The sequence below is a fragment of the Cupressus sempervirens genome, chromosome 7 (genome assembly GCF_028749045.1).
Source record: "Cupressus sempervirens isolate cs-2001-9-10 chromosome 7, ASM2874904v1, whole genome shotgun sequence".
Classification (NCBI taxonomy): domain Eukaryota; kingdom Viridiplantae; phylum Streptophyta; class Pinopsida; order Cupressales; family Cupressaceae; genus Cupressus; species Cupressus sempervirens.
In genome coordinates, this window is record NC_143124.1 from 618,801,658 (window position 1) to 618,819,802 (window position 18,145).

The 18,145-nt window shown below is 33.5% G+C and overlaps 1 protein-coding gene across 2 annotated transcripts in view; it reads left to right on the forward strand.

Moving 5' to 3' along the window:
* Nucleotides 1–18,145, forward strand: part of LOC149548225 (hydroxyproline-rich glycoprotein family protein) — a 117,940-nt gene that overhangs the window by 40,342 nt on the left and 59,453 nt on the right. The window contains exon 3 of one of the 2 annotated variants that reach the window (XM_089792272.1): nt 9,418–9,603. The exons of the other annotated variant lie outside the window; for it this stretch is intronic. Coding sequence (XP_089648398.1) covers nt 9,418–9,603 — 186 coding nt within the window. The remainder of the gene's footprint in view (nt 1–9,417; nt 9,604–18,145) is intronic. 2 annotated transcript variants of the gene reach the window in all.

Here is an 18,145-nt window from a genome sequence, read left to right on the forward strand (position 1 = left end):
GATGAGCAAATTAGATGGGCCTCCACTTATAACAAAAGGAGATCGAAAGGTTAATAGATTTGAATGCCAGTTTGCAAATAGATGGGCTTGTGGGATGTACACACAGTGAACAACCAATGAAGAAATTGCTAGCATCGATTCAAACAGTGGAAAGCAAATACTAAAAGGAATCTCAGATCACAGATATGAGCTTTTACTTATCTGTTATGGAGATTGATTCACAAATTGGACATAAAGAGACACATTTCCATCTGGTGAGGACGCACAGATCATAGATGAATCCTTTTGTTATTCTCAAAATGGATGTCCCTAGCCTAGCGTGCACATGATGAAACTATGCTACACGAAGTTTTTGTCTTGACAAGGGCGCAAGTATGATAGAAATGACATCCATTTAACTTGGTTGCAAATTGTATTCTCCATGTATAGATGCTTATAAAAGAAAATGTGGAGTTATTTATCCGACATGTTCTATGTAGACATCCTTTTTAGTGTTTTTACACACAAGCATTTCATATATAAGTGTGTTAAGCGTTGCTCACTTAAAGAAGCAACTCTAGTGGTGGGCCCAAGCGATTTGTTTGGCGCCAAAAGCAATATTTTGACCGAGTAAGCAAATGACATGTTTCAACCGTGAGTTTCCTTTCGATGTTATGCTCATGTGACAAATGGCAGTGTAGGTCCCAGTCTAGATGATGTGGCAAAATGAGGAGCAAATGAGATTGCGACACATGGCGCCTAGGTGGCAATTGCCTAGTTGGAGCGGCGATAGGGTCAACTGACGTTTACTGGTGAACCAAATGGATGGTGACACACGACAATCAAATGTTTCACCATGGAGTGAAAGCTTTCAATAAATTTTAGTTTGAAGATTAAAGCTCAAAATTTGAAAGCACAACCTAGGATTTTAGGGATTTTTTAAATTTTCAGAGGGGCCCCACATTTTTAAATGGATTGTGCATGTATTATAAAGTTTTGACTTTATGATAATTTTAATATTTGGGGAAGGGTCTGCAAATTTCTTCTGGTCTGATTTTTAAGCCAACATAGCACTATCATATATGGACGGAAAGGTCTCGGCATCTAGTTTTCAATTTTGCCATCAGAATATGTGCAGGGAGTAGTGGGTGAAAGTTATTCCTAGATTTGTTTGGCGTGCTCCATTTTCAACTGTATTTTTCTTTGATAGTGCAAATTCAGTTTTCATCTTAATGGTGAAGTGGGTAGTCGTCAAATCTGCAGGGGGTCTTGTTAGTGGTGTTGTTTTGTCTCTTAACTAGTTTAGTGTGATTTTTGGCAGCATCTTATCAGCAAATCTGATATTCTTTCCAAGGGGGTTTCCATCATGTTAGTGAGATAGTTTTCTAGTTGTTTGCAGTTTTAATGAAGATAATATTTGGTTTTCAGTTGAAGAGGAGAAATGAGAGATTCTTTGCAGCAACATATGGATGAAGATTCAAGTGGACAAGGGGCAGTTTTAGATCAAATCCATTATTCTTCATTCGCCTATATATTCTCTCTCTTTCTTTTTGTAAAAGGTTGGTTGGTTCCAGTCTATTGAGCAAGGCTCTAGCTGTGTTTCCACCACATTCTCAGCATTTTCTTTCTGTATGAACAGCAATTATGGAGTTATAAGTTATAGTTCTGGTCTTTTAGGTGTTTTATGAGTTATTTTTATGCATCTCAAATGTATTTACTTCAAAGAAATGAATACAAATACAACAAATGAACTTAGTTCCATTTTGATTCTTGTCTCCTATCTTTGCTGTTTGTAACCTTTTGTGATTTATGGGGAAAGAGCATAGATATCAGTTGCAACTCATTTTGGGTTGTATGTTTTGATGCGTTTTGCTATTGATTTAAAGAATCAAGTAAATGCTTGATGTATCTTGACAGGGTTGTAGATTTCATGGAAGGATTTGATGAGTACGAGATTCAATTTGAACATAGATTTCTGATTCACAAAGTGAAAGGATAGATCACTAATATCTTGATGTATGTTGTGATTTGTGGAATACCCAATGGATAGGGCATTGATTAGTCAAAGGATCTATATGCTTCTTGTTGTTTCATATGTGGGTTATGCTGATATCAATTCATAATCAAAATCATTTTCCCTTTTGTGTTGAAGAGCTGAAATGATAACCCTCATTTAGCTTGTGAATATCATAGGTTATGTTATTAGCTATTTCATACCTTTGTCATTACATGAGCATAGAAGAAATTGGGGTTTTTATCTAGATTAGTAAATTTGGTAGTTTAAAGCTTCAAAGGATCGAGTGGTGGTAAAGAATTAAGTGGCCAAGTTACAATCTTAAGTGGGAACAATACATTTTTGTTGGGATCATAGTATAGTGGGTTAAACGTAAATTCCAAAGTGCATCTAAATTTTGGCTAGTCAATTAGCTTGAAATTCCATATAAAGGCATATGTTGTGCATAAGGGCCCTAAAATCCTTATAAAGTTTAATTTTCCACACTTAAAATTTTCTTTTTAAAATGTAATGACACTTACTCCTCAAATGTGTTGTTCACTTTAAAGTCTTATATAGTCCAATCACCAACTTATACTCTACATGGCCTTTTATGCCATGGATAGATTCTCTTTTGCACATGATTTATGTTTGGACCTCTTCTTAAATAATGAATGATTATTGATTGGTATTGATGAATGTTAATAATAATCTATATTTATAGCAGCACTAATGTTCATATATCTTTACTAATTTAAAAGGAAAGATGATTTTTTCAAAATTTAATAGGATTCTTTTCTTATCCTACATAGGTAGTTCTTTTCTCTTTAATTTTCACGTCCCTTAACTTGCACTTATTTCCTCCTTTTGGCTGATCGGTGTTAACTCTTCATTATTTATTTTGGTTTTACTTTATCAATGGTGCATCCCAATGTAAGGAAAATCAGTTTTCTTGTCTTTTATGTTTATTCTGTTTGGATTGGTATTACTTTTGTTTATTGGTGTTGACTATAATAAAACGCTCCTTAACATTGCCTTTAATTTTCTATCTCCCCTTTATGGAATTACATTGCAAACCGAGCTAGCGAATTTCTTTAATCTTGAATGGCTACTACTTTATTTATTTGCTGCTCATTTTTTTTTTTTTACGTATATATTAAACTTTTTTTCACTGTCATTCAATCCCACCAATCCGCTATGTATGGTGGAAAGAGTACATGCGTACTCAACATATGGGCCCAAAAGGTGATGCCCGTTGATATTAATAAAGTGTTATAGATTATGTCATTGATAATAAGTTATAATGTAATAATAATTATACATTATGGATAATAATTTATAATGTAAAGATGTAAATATTATCATCATTTAGAATATTCAAATAGGTAATAGGTTATTATTGTTATTGTGTTTAGAATATATCTTGTAAATAATTGAATAATGATATTAGTTAGTGTATTCAATGGATTATGATCACTTAATGTTATTCGCTATCAAGAATGAATGGTTCCACAATCATATGTGATCACAAAGATTGTTTGTCTATGCTATTTATCAATGTTCATTATTTCAACTAGGGATATCAATATGAGTTAATAATTTTTGAGTGTATAATCATATCATTATATTTTTACTTATTATTTAATATTTTAATCATTTATGATTGTCGGGTCCTATTCTAGGAGGGGTCATGACAGTCGGACCTTCCCAAAATTGCTTGTCCTCGAGCAATCTCAATTTATACAAAACTTTTCATGTGGGGTTAGCATCTCCAATGAGAATGTGACATGGGAAAATGCAAGGTATACAAAAGGTGAACATATTGATGCATGATACCATTTGTAATGACCCATACTCCTCAAATGTTTTATCCACTTTAAAGTCTTATATGGTCCAGTCACCAACTTATAGTCCATGTCGCCCTTTATGCAAGGATAGATTCTCTTTTACACATGATTTATTTTTGGACCTCTTCTTAAATAATACATGATTATTGATTTGTATCTATGCATGATACTAATTTAAAAGGAAAGATGATTTTTTTTCAAAATTTAATAGTATTACTTTCTTATCCTACATAGGAAGTACTTTTCTCAATGATTTTCATGTCCCTTAACTGGTACTTCTTATTTCCTCCTTATGGCTGATCAGTGTTTACTTTTCATTATTTATTTTGGTCTGACTTTATCAATGGTGAATCCCAATGTAAGGAAAATCAGTTTTCTTTATTAGTGTTTGCTATAATAAAACCCCCCTTAACATTGCCTTCAATATTCTATCTCCCTTTTATGGAATTACATTGTAAAACGAGCTAGCAGATTTATTTAATTTTCAATGGCTATTACTTTTATCTATTTGCTGCTCCCTTTTTTTTTTTCTGTATGTATTAAACCTTTGCCCCCCGTCATTCGATCCCACCAATCCGCTGTATGCCTACTCAACACTTGAGCCCAAAAGGTGGTGCCTGTTGAAATTCAGAAAGTGTTATTAGTTATACATTATATTATTAATAAAAAGTTATAATGAAATAATAATTATACATTATGGATAATAATTTATAATATAAAGATGTAAATATTATTATCATTTAGAATATACAAATAGGTAATAGGTATTTAATGTTATTATCTTTAGAATATATCTTGTTAATAATTGAATAATGATATTATTTAGTGTATTCAATGGATTATGATCACTTAATGTTATTCATTATCAAGAATGAATGGTTTCGCAGTCATATGTAATCAAGTAGTTGCAATCACACAGATTCTTTGTCTGTACTACTTATCAATGTCCTTTATTTCAATTAGGTATATAAATATGAGGTAATAATCTGTGGTTGTATAATCATATAATTAAATTTTCACTTAATATTTAAATTCTTAATCATTTATGATTGTCGGGTCCCATTCTGGGAAGGGACATGACATAAAAATAGACAAAATCCGGACATAACATGAATTTCCCTACTTATTTTGATCAAAATCTGGACTCACTATGATTTTCCCATGAATTTCCCTTCTTGGGTGTTGACATCCCATACTTGGTATATTTTCTGACAAAAAGTAGTAGAAATTCATGGCTCTTGGGTTTTGACATCCCATACTTGGTATATTTTCCGAATTTTCAGAAAATATACCAACTATGGGATGTCAAAACCCAAGAGCCATGGATGATTTCAGACTGGAGGTGATTTCCCCCCAAGAATGAGCTTGAAATGTTTTGAAGTCTGAATTTGTCCAAACTAAAGGCCAGTTTGGTTGCCGGAATTAGTGACGCCACAATTGTCCAAATCTGGAATTTCTAATCTGGATTACAGTTTTCAGAATATGGTTGGGACCGTTTGGTTCACCTAGAATTCATAATGAGAAGATACATTTCCTGCATTTGGTTCCATAGACTTGAATTAGAATACTAATTGAATAAGCATTACACTTTTCCAAGAATCCATTACTCCTTAGGATTTTGAACCTAAAAAAAAACTCATATATATTTCTTCCTAGAACATTAATCCGAAGCATAATTAAATAGAAATTTAGATCTTGACTTTTTTCACAATCTCTTCCTTAATACAAATGAAACAAAATCGAACATTGACATTCTACCAAAAAATAAAAAACACCTGATCTGCTGCTCAAATCTTAAGCATTAAACCTACTGCATTTCATCCCAAAAACAACACTTTTGATACAACAGTAGTTTTTTTATTTTTTCCATTTGATTATTGTTTACATTTTACAACACAGAAAAAATATTAGGCAGTCTTTACATTTAATTATTGTTTATATTTGATTATTGTTTACATTTTACATTTGATTATTGATTATTGTTTCCATTGTATGCTTGCCAACATACGTTTGTGTCCTGGTGACCTTGTTGCTCTGACTATGCCAGAAACAATCGACGGGCCCAAATTTATTTGTTCTCTAAAGAAATTGGCAGGGAAAAATAAGCCAATATTAATACAAGTTTATTATTTGCCTCCCATACACTGCTTGGCCTGGCAATACCTAGTGTAAAAAAATGCATGGTACTTCTGCACATTCAAAGCACAGCAACCTCTCTGTTGAATCACTGTCTTTTTCCATGACAGTCCTCTATGTTGCCTATTGCCTATGATCATGAAATAAATCAGCTAAAGTCGCACACAAATCGCTACCACTAAAGAGCAAGCAAATCGTGGGAGCAAGGCGCCAACTCGCAACAGGTAGTTCCTAAGCAAATGCTTCTATCCACTTCCTCGGGTGAGGTTATAAGTAGCAAAATATACCATGTTCTGTAACCTGATTTTCCTCACTCTTCTGTAATGTTGAGATGATCGATGTAACAACTCACATGAACTTTTATGTATACCTTGACTTCACTAGGTGCTTGGATATAGAGGTAAACTCTATGTTGTCTCTCTTTATAAAGTGGCAAGTCAGCTCAAAAAAGAGATATTTAGCCATAGTATATTTCAATGCTTCAGCAGAACAAACATAAATAGAGCACCTTTCTCATGATATTGAAACCATTTGTTCGCCAGAATTTTTCGAACCGCATTAGTTGAACCTTTACAAAGGATTCAAACCATCAGTGTTTACTGCTGACTGCTTTACTCATGTAAATTATCATTGAAATGCATTTCCACTGCACAAATCTTCTCACACTACAAGTGTTTATCTTCTCCAACAACGACCTGTGTACCCTGGGCATCCATAGCTGCATTTGCTGCCCTGCTGGTAAGGCTAGAATCGCTTGCACAGGGCATCCAAACCAAAAAAATTCATACCATATGCCTCTCACAATTCCATCTAACAAGCAGGAAACCAAATCTAGTTATTGAGGATTGTGAAATGAATAGATCTGATAACATATTAGAGATATGGGCAGAGGTTGAAGTAAGAATAATGAAAAATAATATTCATGTTGCTTCCTTTTCATTCGAATGCAAGTTACATATTTATAGGACTTCCATATCCTATTTTATAGGCAACCTCCTATAACAACTATTCTGAACATAGCAGTGTAACAACAGTACTGGGGTATGTCGGGACAATTTTCTAGGACGGGGGAAAATGGGCCTCTTTTTGGAACAGCAGGGGGGTGGCCAGGGTATGGCAGAAAGGGGATGATGGGGCAGGGAGGGGTGTTATATGGTATACATATAGAACTTGAAATGCTAGTTATGAAATGATGTTTCAGAAGAACATACCAAATTAAAATACTTGAATATAGCAAAATTGCAACATGAACTAGAGCCATGAACATTCAACATAGTAAAATATTACTTACCCAATAGTAACATTCAAAAATCAAAATCCAAATAGAAATTCAAGTTCCCATCCCAGTGGCGACATGGTTGCGAAATGGTGGAGGTGAGGGTACTTGGGCACTCAAGTACCCAGTGCAGGGACGTCTCGAGGACAGGTATTTCGACTTTTGGGAGGGGGTGCGAGTCCCCGTGTTACGCTGAAACAAATCCCTACAATACTTTATGGGAGTTGTATCAACTATCACCAGCTCACATTATTATTATCACATAAATCTACACATTATAATATTAAGTTTTTTCTCAACAGCTTAATATTTACATTATTTTATACAATATCTAGTTAACTCACACACCCATGCAAACAGTAATTCCTAAGACTCACAGCCGGACATTCAAATAATTCTATATTATCCTAACCTATACACATGATATTCAAAGTTCATACCATATGATGATTAATTCCTACCAGATAACGCATAGCAGGTGGAACCTACGTTTCAGGCCTTAATTCTGGCTTGTCGAGAAATCAGTCAGAAATTCTTGGCCCAGTAAAGTGGTTAGTCCCACAAAATGTATTGAGGATCTTTCTATATGGTTGTTTTTCATGATCAGAAAAGAGAGCGAACCTGCAAAGAGAGTTGTTTATAAGCAGATGTGGATCCATGTTTCTATGTGCAAGCTGTAACTATGTTATATAGTGAACTGGGCGGATCACTACACAGAATTATACATATTGATCAGCTTCTAGTTAGTGCATTGCAACTATGTTTGAATCCCTTTCAAGGGCTACAGAACCTCAGACAGGATTAAATATGGACTGGAAGCTGAAGTGGACCTTATCTAGCATCTTTTTATAGTGCTGTAATGGATCACTTGAGAATTTTATTGCTTGAAGTCACAAACAACTGGAATCTATGATTGCTAAAGCAGAAATAACAAATTGGCCAATTGGTAATTTGGCATTTTGTAAGCATCCTATTTTAGATTTATTTCTTTGATTTCGGTTTGCCTTATAGTTAGGACAAGAGTATCTGACATCTTATTTTCTGAATATCCTTATGGAAGTCATGTTACCAATTTATCTGATTTTTAATTTTATTGATTATTGAGATATGGATTCTACTGCATCTTTCGGAAGTATGGTGACTGTGCCAGTTAATTGGTTATTAGAACATGGTTATCTTTACGTATTGGGGGACATGGCTGTGATTGTTGCTGCTAAGATATAATTACTGTGTGTACTGATCTTGTTAATGATTGTTATGATATGAAGTCTAATGTATCTTTTGCCAGTACAATGATTATGCTGATTAGTTTCTTATCAGAACAGGGTCATCTATAGTTTTTGTGGATCATGGCTTACAATTGTTGCTACTGAGATATAAATTTAGTCTCTTATAAGGTCTCTCTCTATTTGGAGATATTCTTGGGTGCATTGTCATCTATTGTGTCCTAGATTTGTAAAGCGTTGTATTTCTATACCACATGTTGATTCCTGTGTGATTTTTCATGATTTCACATGCTTTTCATCCACATCAAACTAGGCCAAAGTTGATAAGTTGACCTGGGAAACAGCATATAGAAACCTCAAAGATACAACCTTCCCGCTGTTTGATTTTTCTTTTTCTTTTTTGGCATTATGAACAATATAATATATCCTGTGGAGAATCTGAGAACATTAGGTCTGTAAACTCTATGGTTTGTTTGATTAAACAGTGAAATACCCTAATGTTGTATTAGTCGTGATTTTTTCTCGTCTGAAAAAGGTTCACATTTGCACTTTTGAAGAGTGTGCTTATGGGAAGCCCCAGTGATAATCTTTTATGTTGCTGCATCCTCCGTATTCTCAATTCAACATTACAGTTTTTAAACATCCTTAAATAGGAACTAATGTATGGCTATCCTAAATTTATCATGTGAACTCCTCAGTGACAGCTTAAATCTTTGAGAAAATTATTTGGATATTTTGGTGCCCTAAATATATATCTGGTGTATTGATGCAATTTTGTAAGTCTCTTATAAATTTTGTTGCCATTTTATGCAGGGTTTCTTGCTCTATGCTATTGTCCATTTCTACTTTATATTATTCTGTCCTAGAGTTTGCATTTCAAGTACACATTAAAATTTAGGGTTCAATTACAACTTTCCCATTATAGCTTTAATTGATGTTCCTTTTGGCAACTTTCAATAGGAATTTCTGGAGGATACAATGAGGAGAGCTCCGTATTTGAGGGAGCTTCTACATTGTTATGCTGGTTATGGCAGATTGAGTGCTCGAGAAGAACAAGCACATCTGAAGAGGCTTGCAAAATACATTCCTGATAATGCACATCAGTCTGTGAAAAACTTCACAGAGCGTGCTATTTTATCCCTTCAGGTTTATTCTTATTTACAGTTCTTATATGGTACACGTTATTTGCAAAAGAACCTTGCAGATAGCCTGTACTCGTGTTTCCTTTTGCTAAAGAAATTCATCTGCTGATTTTTACTTTTTTTAGAGTAGTTGACTAGTTGAGTGCTATGAATTATGATACTAGCAGGACTGTTGTGGCCCATAGATTTAAAAATATCTGGCATGGGATATACTTGAATTAAATTATTCTGCCTCAAAAGTGGAATAGCACACATGAGAAGGATAACCAGCAACTGTGGAGAACTAGTGTAACAGTCTTAGTGCCTTGAGGGGGGAATCCTTACCTGAAGTGCTAGCAAAGATATCTACTGTAGCAATCTTTTCAAATTTGATGCCGCAGTTGTAGGAAATATGGCTTCTCTTTTAGGACATATCCATGTCCCTTTTAATATTATCTGGCAAATTGTTCTAGTGCCTTGAGTGGGCGGTCCTTGCCAGATGTACTAGCAAAGGTATGTATAGGTTGTAGCAATCCTTCCATAATTTGATGCCTCAGACCTTAGTTACCTGTTTGGGTGGGAGAATCCAGTACGTGGGCACATGCAAATATTTTTGGTGTTTGGGTACGTGTGTGTGTGTCTGTATATATCAATATATATAATTATATATACAAAAACATTAAAGAAACATACAGATATGTAAAACTATGATAGTATGATACTTTCTCATGGATCAATGGCAAATGCCAAAGATGAATTCTAAATGCCAATTGATAGTTTAACAATATTCAAATAAGCCATATAATATATTTCTAGGCTCACAATTGAACGGCGTTTTTGGGATGGGGATGTTTAATGGGACTGGGTTGTGTTTCCAGTACAGGTATGGGTCGAAACCAAAATTTAACGGACGGGACCTCAGGGGACGACGATTAAAAACTTATGGAATTTTTTTACATATAGAGACAAAATTCAAATATCCATATCATAACATTGATAAACCATTTACCATAGACATTTTAGAAGATCAATACATGAAAATTTATCAAATGACAAATACTAAGTACTTCCATTAAACAATATCACATACATATATAGCAAAAGTCAAAATGCCTAAGGGCTCCAAGTATCATGCATGATATCAGAATGAAATAAAGAGTAGTTCAACTAAAATAGTTAGTAAATATTAAATGCAATCTTTTCTCACTCCTAGTGTTGCTCTATGTTTTTTTCCTCCCTCTTAGCAAATATGTCAAATTTAAAAATCAGTAGAAGAGTTAGTGTTTTAATGGACCAAATATAGTTTGCATGTTTTTATTATGTCTTTACGACAACTTGGGGCCCATGTGAACAACAAAAATTGATTTTTTTTGGGGGGTCTTTTGTCTTTACTAGATTGGCTGGAAAAAAGGGGATGGCTAGTAGTTTTGGGGATAGAGAGGGGACGGCAAAACAGTCCTTGGTACTGCTGGCCGTCCCCAAGTTTCTTGCAAAAAACAATTGGCTCTTTTTGAAGCCAACCAGTTAAATTTCAAGGAGTGGAGAAATGAGCATGTTCTTCAACTTTGTTCAGCCACATAAGAACTTGCAACTTGGAGAGAACCAACAAAATAAAAGATAAGAAATGCAAAATAAATTAAAGAATGTTTAAGTGCTAAATTCTACAACACGGGTGGTAAAAAAAATTGTGAGAGGATTTTGATTGCAATAGGTTAGAGGCACATATAACCTTGACTATGGAAGTACCGCCATTTAATGACATCCATTTTGGAATGGTCATTTACAACACAAGAAGTGTGACTTATTCCTAAGACAAACAAACCAAATTCTCTCATTATCTTTTCTCCACTTTTGGATTCTAGAAGACTACTAAATGCTTGTTTGTGCTCAATAGCAACTTTAGAATCTCTATATGGCGGTAATTTCCTTAGCAAAGAATGTACAACATTGCTATTGTACCTTGGAGATAGGGCACTTGTAAGGAGGTGCAATGGTGTGATGTCCCCCATTTCAAAATAGGTTTTGTTAGAAAATAATAATTATATAATAATATTACACCATTATGATAATATAAATATTATTATCTATTATAAGATACAAATATAATTTAGTATATATAAAATATAAAAATAGATAAATAAATAAATGATATAAAATAATATCAATATATCATGATAGTATATTATTTTAATATATTAAAATAATGATTAAAAATAATAATATTAAAGTAAAATATAATCTATCGTTAATATTATTTAAAGTAATGATACTTGACAAATATTAATAATTATTATATCATATATAATGATAGATTTGCAACAATACATAAAAATAAAAATATAACAAAATTCAATATAATTAACATTATACTATATATATTATATAGTTGATCTTAAAATATAATAATATTTAATATTACAAATATAATAATATCAATATTAATAAATATTTAATAATATAAACATAATAATATTAATATTAATAATATAGTAAAATTTAACAAAATGGAATGATACTATCATGAAAATAGATATGTGGAAACATTTTATATCTGTTAATAATCATAGCTTCAGTTAGATAAACATGAATGATAATTATCGATAGAATGATCTATGGTTCTATGCATGCATGTTTATAAATATACATTGAGTATATTGATATACATACATACATAACTAAATATTAAACCATAAATTATTATATCAACCATATGACAATTTAAACCACCATTCATGCTAATCAACTTGATTACCATTACTCTTATTTATTCTAATTATAAATCTGTACTTAATCAATATTGAATATCATTATCTTTGCTATGTAAATGAGTATAGATTTAATCGATATTGGACATAAATCACAGCCATTGATAATGTGTATATTGCAGCGATTATAGAACAGATTCATATCTCATTATGTTTGCTATATCACCAATAACAATCGGTTATTATTAGTTTGATTAGAAATACTGATTATGAAATGGTATGTATACATAATGGTGGAGAGACATGTTGTGTCTGTCCATCATCATCTGATCGATGAAATGACTAGTACCAAAATCATTAATGCAAGTCATGTGGAGTTCAATCTCTCTTTTCTATATTCAGAAAGTTGTGATACAAAATTCAGAAATAAATAAAATATTATCAATATCTGAACTATCTACATTTCTTGGGACATAGCATTGTCTCATTATTCTTATACTGATCTGCAAAGAAATATAAGTTACTAAGAGCATTATCCAAGAGACAATAAAATTGAAAATAACTATATTCCTAATCAACAATAAATCTAATCTACTTAAAAATGGTATCAGAGCCTAGTTAAGGTAGATCCAATGAGATTTGAGATAGCAGATTATCTAGAATATCAATTTGCTCTTAAAGGAGAAATCTTATTCCATTTGTTATAATGACAAGCAGAATCAAATTCGAAGATTGTCTTGAAGGAGCATTAAACTTTGTATCATTGAAGTTGAAGATTATGCTAATCTTGAAGGAAAATGAACTAGATTCATTTGTAAAAGCAAACACACCTGAACCAAAAAATGATCCCGAGAAAACTTAATGGAACAAGAACAATGAAAAGGCTATGAAAATGATTGTGGATGCAATTAGGGACCACATAGTTCCAATTATATCAAAATGTGACACAACATACCACATGTTCAAATCTCTTGAAGATACGTATGAAATAAACAATACCAACATAGCTCTCACATTGAAAAGATATCTCTATCACTTGAAGATGAATAAGGGAGAAATTGTCACAACATACTTTGAGGATCACTGAATTGAGAGACCAACTTTCTATAACTGGTCATCAAATTGACAATAAGGAGTTAACATTGATGGCTCTAGGTGAACACCCATCATCATGGAAATCATTTATTCAAGGAATAAGAGCATGTTAAAAACTCCCTAAGTTTGATTGTTTGAAAACAGATTGCATTCAAGAAGAATCCAGATCGATCACTAGGGGGATTAACCAAAATACCACCAATGAAGATATTCATGTATTGAACGCTAACTCTCATAAGAAAGGAAAGAAAAAGAACTGCAAAAGAAAGAAAGACAAAAGTACTATAGAAAAGACTTTTCCAAGAAGAGAAAGGACACATCTCAAATACAATGTTTCAAATGTGATAAGTATGGACTTTATGCCATAAAGTGCCCTGATAGGGCAAAACAACAAGCCTCCTTTGCTGAAGTTGGAAAAGCTAGCAAGGAAAATGACTAAGAGAAACTTGTCTCCTATTCATCCTTATCAAGTCGAGTTTCAAACAAATTCATCACTTGAGTGATTGATAGTGGATCCCCACGCCATATTACTGGATTCAGAGAACACCTAGACACTCTGGGAGAAAAGTCTGATGAGGATGTAACTATTGGGGATGATTCTAACTACCCAGTCAAAGGGATTGGAACCTGTACCATAAATTTGAATTCAGGCATATCTCTTCAACTCACAGGAGTATTATTTCTGCCACGAATAAAAAAGAATTTGGTCTCCATTATTTCCCTTGAAGACAAAGGGTGTAGAACAACCTTTATGGAAGGCAAAGTTCTAGCATGGCCAAAGGACTATTATCAAGAAGGCTCATACTATAGGAATTAGACATAGATGTCTTTACTAACTATCCACTAATCCTACTTAGGCCCTAATTCATGAGACTTCAAACTCAAATGAGATTTGGCACAAAAGATTAGGACAACTCCATTTTCGTGCTTTTCGATAGGAAAAATGGTGATTGGTTTGCCCAATCTAAATCAAACTCATGAAGTAACATGCAAGGGTTGTGCCCTAGGAAAGAATACAAAAGGAACTTTCCAAAAGAGTGTTAGCAAATCTAAAAATGGAGCAGGACTAATTCATTCTAATTTATGTGGACTCGTGTCTATAACCTTTATAGGAGGATTCTTATACTTCATTTTTTTTGTAGATGATTTCTCTAGGAAAACTTGGATATACTTTCTTAAATTTAAAGACTTTGAAGAAACCCTTATGAGGCTTGAGGAATTCAAAGCTCGTTTGGAAAACATGTTTGGGAAGAAAATCAAAACATTAAGGTTAGATAATGAGAGGGAATATACTTCAAACACCTTCAAAGAGCTCTGTGTAAATTAAGGGATTAAGAGGGAGTTCTTGCACATCATAATCTCCAACAAAATGAGGTAGCAGAAAGAAAGAATAAGACCATTGTAGAAGCTGCTAGAGCTATGTTGTATGATTAAGATATGGAAACTTTATTTTGGGTTGAAGCCTCTAGGACAATTGTCTACATCTAAAATAGATGTCCTTATTCACTCCTAGACAATAAAACCCCTGAAGAAGCATTCATCGACACTAATTTACTGGTTCGGGTTTGGTTCCAAGTTCGAAGTTCAAGAACCGGTTGGAAACTTCCTCAAAATTTGGGAAAGGGGTTTGGGTTCATTAGTACAAAACATATAAAAATTATAAAATATATATGTATATATACATATTTATGAAGTATGAGTTAGAATTAGAATGTAGCATAGTAGCATAAACACATTTAAATAACAAAAACACCATAAACTTGTAATCATAGTGATCTTACCATCATATAGTCATAGTGCTCATACCATCATATAGTTCAACATCAAAGATTCAAAACACTAAAAATAAATTGTAGCATCAAGTTCAAGTATCATTGTTTCACATTCATTGTTCAACTAATGGAATAAAAATCTATTAATACTTAAGTTCTTCTCTCGTTATCTTCTTCTTCATATTCATCTTCTTCTCCTTCTTCATTTTCTTCTTCTCTAGCATTAGTTGACTCAGCAATAGAGCTAAGACCAATGAGATCAGCAGCAGCAAAAATGCTGTTGGCATCAAATTCTTCAAAAAATGACAATGAGAGGCCACTTAAAGAATTTCGTAAGAACCTTTTAGGGTTGTGGATGCCAACAACTTGATAAATTTTACAAAAAAAACACTTTTTTGCCGTCTGCGGGGCTCAAAAAGCATGTGGTTCAAACTTGATTCAATCTTTTTGGCCTGGTTCTTCACTTGGGTTTGAACCAGATGAAATCAGTAGGCAAATTTTGGAACCCGAGTCAAACCAAGTTCGAATTGGACCCGAACTTCAAACTGGTTCGAACTTTTGTAGGTCACGGGGGAGGGGGGAGGTACCCATGCAACTTAGATCGACATCAAACCTGATATAAGTCATCTAAGAATCTTTGGTTGTCTTGTCTACATTCATGTGCATAAAGAAAAAGGTCTAAGTTAGAACCCTCAGGTAGGACAAGTGTATTTGTAGGATACAATGAAACTTCTAAAGCTTATAGAATATATATATATATATATCTAGACAAAATTAATTGAACAGAGCATAGATGTCATTTTTGACGAAGACTTTGCCTTCAGGAGATCCAAGAGCTCTCTTGAGATAGAAGATCAAGATCCTCCCCAAAATATGGAAGAGGATCATGTTCCTGAGGCCCAAAGGGAGTCTTCTGAAGAGATTGAAAATGTAAGTCAAACTGCTCACTTAGATTAACCCAACAATAATCAAAAGACACCACTTTGAGGTGGAAAAATGATTCAAGAAGCAGAGAAGTATGCATTGCCAAAGGGAACCTTTAGGGAGAACAAGTGACCTCATAGATTCTCTAGTTATGTTGCCTTGATGAGTGAGATCATAAAATCATAACCATCCTGTGTTGGAGAAGCTCTCAAACGTCAAGTATGGAAAGATGCTATGTCAAAAGAGTACCAGCCCATTGTAAAAAATGATGTATGAGACATCGTGCCATGACCCAATGGAAAATTTGTTGTATCATCAAAATGGCTTTTCTAGATCGAACATGTTGTAGATGGTAGTATTGAGAAACATAAAGCCCAGTTTGTTGCTAGAGGTTTCTCTTAAAAAGAGGGCATTGATTATGAAGAGACTTTACACTTGTTGCTTGATACACTTCAGTCAAAGCCGTAATTGCTATTGCAACATCAAAAGGATGGAAGATCCATCAAATGGATGTGAAGACTGCATTCCTGAATGACATGATTGAAGAAGTATATTTAGACAACCCCAAGGTTTTGTCATACATAATGTTGAATTGCATATTTGTAGATTAAAGAAGGCTTTATATAGACTTAAACAAGCCCCTAGAGCCTAGTATGAAAGAATTGATCACCACCTCGTGGGATTAGGGTTTTCAAAGAATGATCTAGATCTAAATCTCTATTTGAAGGTAATTGATGGTGATATGTTAAATCTTATTTTATATGTTGATGACCTATTAATCGCAAGAGATGATCACCTAATCTCCCAGTGTATAGCTTCAAAATTTAATATGAAGGATTTGGGTATCCAACATTACTTCCTTGGATTATAAGTTTGGTAACAGGCAAACTGCATCACTCTTAATCAAGGAAAGTATACTATTGACAATTGGAAGAGGTTTGGAATGGAGCGTAGAATCATGTCTACACCCATGTAAACAAAGTTGCACGAATTTAAGGAAGCAATAGTTAAACTTGGAATTTGCTGATCCCATGCAGACACATAATTGGATCCTTGATGTATTTGGTCAACACGAGACCTAATATTTGCTATATAGTGAATGCTCTTAGCAATTTATGTGTGAACCACAGGAGATACATCTTGTTGTAGAAAAATGTATTTTGAGATATGTTGGAGGTACAATTGGATATTGTCTCAAATACAAACATGCAAACCTAGATCTACATCGATAGACAGACTCAGATTGGGTCAGAAATGTGGTTGACAGAATAAGCACATTTGGATATTGTTTCAATTTAGGATCAACCACAATTTCATGGTTTAGTAGGAAATAATCCTCAGTTGCACAAAGCTCCATAGAAGCTGAGTACATTGCAGGCTCCATGGGAGCAAGAGAAGCAATTTGGCTTAGGAAATTGCTCGTAGGACTGTTTGGTGAGCCATTCAATCCTACTATTATCAATTGTGACATTCAAAGTCGCATCATGCTTTCAACGAATCCAATGTTTTATGATAGATTAAAACACATCAAAATTTCTTATCACTATGTTAGAGACATGGTAGAAAAGAATGTGATTCAGTTGGAGTATATTAGTACAAATGATTAGACAACTAACATTCTCACCAAACCTCTCTCTAGGGTAAAAGTTGTACACTTTCGGGATAAACTTGGTATGGTTGAAAATGTAAGTTAAATTTGAGACCTTCTCAATTATTCCTTAGTTGTATTATTATCAAAAGATCTTTAATGTGTAAACTCTTTTGTTGTCATGTGTGTGACTCCATGACATTGTTGAAAGGTGATGACTTTTCAATATTTAACACTTGTATTTGATTGACATTGTAAGGTGACGACTTTACAATGATCTATTTTACTATGATGATGGATACCATGTGACTTGATATCCGTGGACATGTCATGATAAGTGACATATCTTAGACATTATGGTAGATATCACGAGACTTGATATCTTTGGTAAGTCATAATGATCTTTAAGAGATAATTATGGTGGATAATATAGCCATGGATATGCCATGATCTAACATCATATGGTAGGCATTATGAGACTTG